Genomic DNA, 4,310 nt, shown 5'->3' with positions numbered 1-4,310 from the left:
CGAAACGACAACATGAAAGATTCATCACAGTTGAGTTCTGCCCATCCTCATTGGCAGTCTTGATTAGGGCATATCTGTAGTTTTCTAAAACCATACTATATCTAATATGGCGATTAAAATCATATCACGTTGACGTCACTTCGTTTGATAAAATCAGTCAATTCTGACACCTCTGAAACACAAGGTTTGGGTGTAAAAAAAAAAAACACGTATCCCACGTATATCTCTTTACAGGTGTGAAGTGTAGAACGCAGGCGCTCCGTAAGTCTGAGATCCTAACATGAAAGGTGACAGTACCGCATGACTTGGCAGGAAGGGTAATTGGGTGGTGCAGACTAGCCCGCCTGGCCCGTGACCCGGGTAGCCCGTGTGCATTGACAAGTGGCCCATGGGAGGAGACTGACTCAGCGGGCTCAAGCCTCCTTGTCCATTGCCGCCAGGGCCCCCTCCGCCCCCGGTCGGGGCACTGGTGTCTGCACCAGGGTTCTGTTTCTTCCACTTCGTCCGTCGGTTCTGGAACCAGATTTTGACTTGGGTCTCAGTCAAACTGAGTGACAGTGCCAAATTGAGCCTCTCGCACACGGAGAGGTATCGGGTGGACTTGAATTTGTTCTCCAGTGCAACAAGTTGTTCGTAAGTGAATGCTGTCCGAGCCCTTCTGGGCTTACCCGACTTTGAATCTGAGCCAGTGCGCTTTCTCTTCGGCTTTGCTTGATGATTTTGTCCATTCGACCCTGACTGTTGCGTTTGTTGGCTATCAGAACTTGGGCTCTTGCTCCCTGGGTCGTCGTCTTCGTGGTGGCCCAGTTCCCCTTCGGCATTTCCAGTTAGGGCGCTACTGCTCTCCTCACTACACAACTCGTCCTGCATCTCGCTGTCTGTGTGGGAGCCTCGGTTGAAATCATTCTCACATTCATCCGATCTGAACACGAACCCATCCTCTGAAAAAGAAAAACGCATGCTGCATCAGTTAAAATTGTCGCTTAAAATAAGAGCAAGAAAATTAGACAAGACGATATGAATAGCTTTCCAATAAGGGACTGAAAGTAAATAAACAATTCATACCAAGTCATACCTGCTTGGGCAACGTATGAATCATTTTCTCTATATTTTCCAAGTAATGACAGCCATAGACCTACTGAAAATAAAGGCCTACACAAAATCGGCTTCGCATAGATCGACAACGTCTTGTTTTATAGGCCTATACTTCAAACGCTGACCTTCTCTGCTTCTATAATAATCTTTCTGAACATATCATTTATATACCAATTATTACAATCATTGCAGCAAAGAGGCACATAACATCAAATTAAAAACATAAAATACATATTTAAGTTATCATGAACTGCTATTGGAATATTGATAGTCATATACCGTCACGCTTGAGTAGGCCTAAATCTCTACGTTTGAGCCACCTAATAATGGAAAATGTTATATTTTTCTTATTCTAAGTCTACGTTTATAACCAAAATGTTCTATGACAATATTGTGGATTTCAACAGGGTATATTTGTTTTAAATATGACAAGTCAATTTCCCTAACTTACAGTTTAGGATAAGGAGTTGCACGTTGCCCAGAAATCTGATTCCCAATGTCAATAGTCTGTCTTATATTGAGGATGTGTCACTATTAAAACATGAAAAACAGCCTAATATTTGTATTGCTTATGAAAATCAAGACTATTTTAAACATAAATATGTTTTTCATTGCCATAATAGAACTATATAGTCACAATTGTGTCAATATGATAACACTGACAACATCTCTGTGATCATTGACGTTTAGCCTTTATGTTTAACTGTTGTGGTGTTTTGATGTTTATTTTGACAGCAGCAATACTATAGCTCATTAGACAACATGATTCATTTAATATTTCAGCTAATTCAAATAAAAAGAACAAATGTAGTAATTCAAAAAATAACAACAAAATAGGCTTAAGTTTCCCTCTGACATGAATCAGACAGTCCATAAATCACCTGCGCACCATGGACGCTGACAGTGCCCTCTCCTCTGACATTGTTAGGTTCTGCTGAACTGCACACCCCATAATAGCCTAAAGAGGCTATGCAAATCAAACGTATTTAATGAAATTATTATTACGTTTTGAGTGGTAAAAATAGGACAGTGGATGATATTTTGGTTTATTTTGACAGTGAAAATCTTAATATTGTCTCTTTTTGGGATTGATATCTAGCCTTATAAGTATAAAAGGTTTTAATCGTGTAATTATCTGAATTTTGACCCTATAATTTAGATGTTGAAGGAGACTGCAAGGTGCCTGAAAGAGATATACTCAATTCGATAATAGGATATCGACCTGCCGTTCCACATGCCACTCTGGGGCGATTTCAGCCATTATCCTGCATCTTTAACCTCGCAAAGCACCTTCAATTAAATGTAATCGAAGGGTTTTAATTGTTTTTCTTTAAATATTACAAGTCTTTAGTCTAAAGTAGCCTACTATGGGACTGGGAGAGGAATTGAATATTACATATCTTAACAGTCTCAAACTTGTGATAATCACAATGTTGTGATATCGTGTTTTGAGAGAATGAACTCCTATGTCTCTACGACGTGACACAGGCCTATAGGACTATTCATACTTTAAAAAAAAACAACAACAACATCCAAGTCTCTCTATACGCCTCTGAGACAAGCTAAGTTTAAACATAAACCACTCGAATCAAGTTCTTCGTCCCGTTACGCTCAACACAAGTTGACCAATACTTTTATTTATGACACTCACTGGGTAACTGGGCATATGAAGCATAACATGATTGACAAAGCCTGAGTACATGTTGATGTATTAACTAGCCTAAATGTAACCTAGGCTACTGTCAGCTTAACGATATAGGCTACAAAATTAGAAGAAAGACAGAAAATACTTACTCAATATCCCCGCAGATTTTTTGCATGTTTCATAGTCTTCCCCGTAACGCTTCTGATCGAAAGTATGATTAGAGTCGTCGCCACCTCTGTTTTCTGCCCCGAGGGCGAATTCACCGCCTGTCCGATTCAGCTTTTTACTTGTAAACTTATTTGGGTCCAAAATGTCCAAAACCGAAAACGAAGTGGTCCGTTGAGACGTAGGCATTGCTACCGGTGCCGGATCTTGTCGAGGAGAATTGTTTCGACAGTCCCCTTGCTGTATGTCTCTACCCCCGGGGCAGGAAAAGACCGATAGTTCGTTGGCAGAGAGCCGCTTCTCGCCGTGATTGTCCATGCTTTCTGGAGCGGCCACGACGATCACCGCTGTTTGCGCAGCCACACCGGACGCCGGCGGAGCGATTGAGATGTCTCCCACCTGAACCTTCTCCCTATTCATGACTTCCCTTCAGGCAGAAGAGAGCAGTTCCCCTCTGCTGAACTATCACAGGTTTAGCACCGCGACCGTAAACTTAAGCTTCTCTTACAAACAAAGACATAATAGCGCATGGAATTTGAGAAAGTCTAGTATGTGCTGCAGTGTTCCTACACAGCTTGTAGTGTTGCCAGACCCCCTCTACGGCTGCACTGCTCTGGTCAATGTTACACACGGCTGACATGAGGTGATGGTTCACTGTTGGATGTTGATCTCCCTTGCTCAACTCCTTTTTTGGTTTTTAACCATCCCCTCAGGACCCTCCAACGTTTATGTCACGCACGCACACCTCTCGCTCGCTCTCGTTCCCCCTCCCTCCCTTGTCCGTCGCCAAAACTTAGACACAAGCTACGCCTTATTTATGCATTCATATTCAACTGTGGGTTGTAATTGGCTACAAATTAATCCCATGCCTCTAATAGCCTATTATCTCCGTCTGCGCGCGTGAGGCAACAGAGGCGCGCGGGGAGTGAGGGATGATGCGATTCGTGATATACTCAGCTGTCAGCTCAGTTTCAGCTGAAGTCCACTGAACTGGAAAGGGTCTAAATAGGGTTATTTTTCCTTCCTCCCTCGCTTCTGGCCGGGTTTGAGCTTGTGATAATGATTGTTTTATGAAATATTTACAAGATTATCAAAGTAAGCTTTTAAGTGTAATACGGTGTGCTCTGCAAACCAAGTTAAGTTTCAACATGAAAACACAAAAACAATGCATTGGCCTATTATTATTATTAATATTATAGCCGTGAAATGTCGTCAGCGAAAACAGTCGCATCATCATTCACTTGCTACCTCTTTAAAACATTAACATCTCATTGCATTTGGTTGATAAAGTTCGTACTTGATAAAGTTCAGATCAGAGAGATTCGTTATCGTTAATGCAAATTACTGGGCACTTTCAAAAGCTCAATTATGCATTGAATAAACTCAGTAATACCCCTTTCAGTGA

General features: G+C 41.6%; 1 protein-coding gene across 1 annotated transcript; it reads right to left on the bottom strand.

Annotated features, from left to right (window-relative positions):
* Positions 1-228: 228 nt before the first annotated feature.
* nkx1.2lb (NK1 transcription factor related 2-like,b) lies at positions 229-3,325 on the bottom strand (the record flags this gene model as incomplete). Its single annotated transcript, XM_083686766.1, has 2 exons — positions 229-941; positions 2,890-3,325. 2 exons carry the CDS (start codon positions 3,323-3,325, stop codon positions 229-231), a joined length of 1,149 nt encoding a protein of 382 aa, XP_083542892.1.
* Positions 3,326-4,310: the final 985 nt, after the last annotated feature.

Source organism: Argentina silus (assembly GCF_951799395.1).
Source record: "Argentina silus genome assembly, chromosome: 15".
In the NCBI taxonomy this organism is placed as follows: domain Eukaryota; kingdom Metazoa; phylum Chordata; class Actinopteri; order Argentiniformes; family Argentinidae; genus Argentina; species Argentina silus.
Note: the sequence above shows the minus strand (reverse complement) of the source record. Positions and strands in the feature narration are given on the sequence as shown.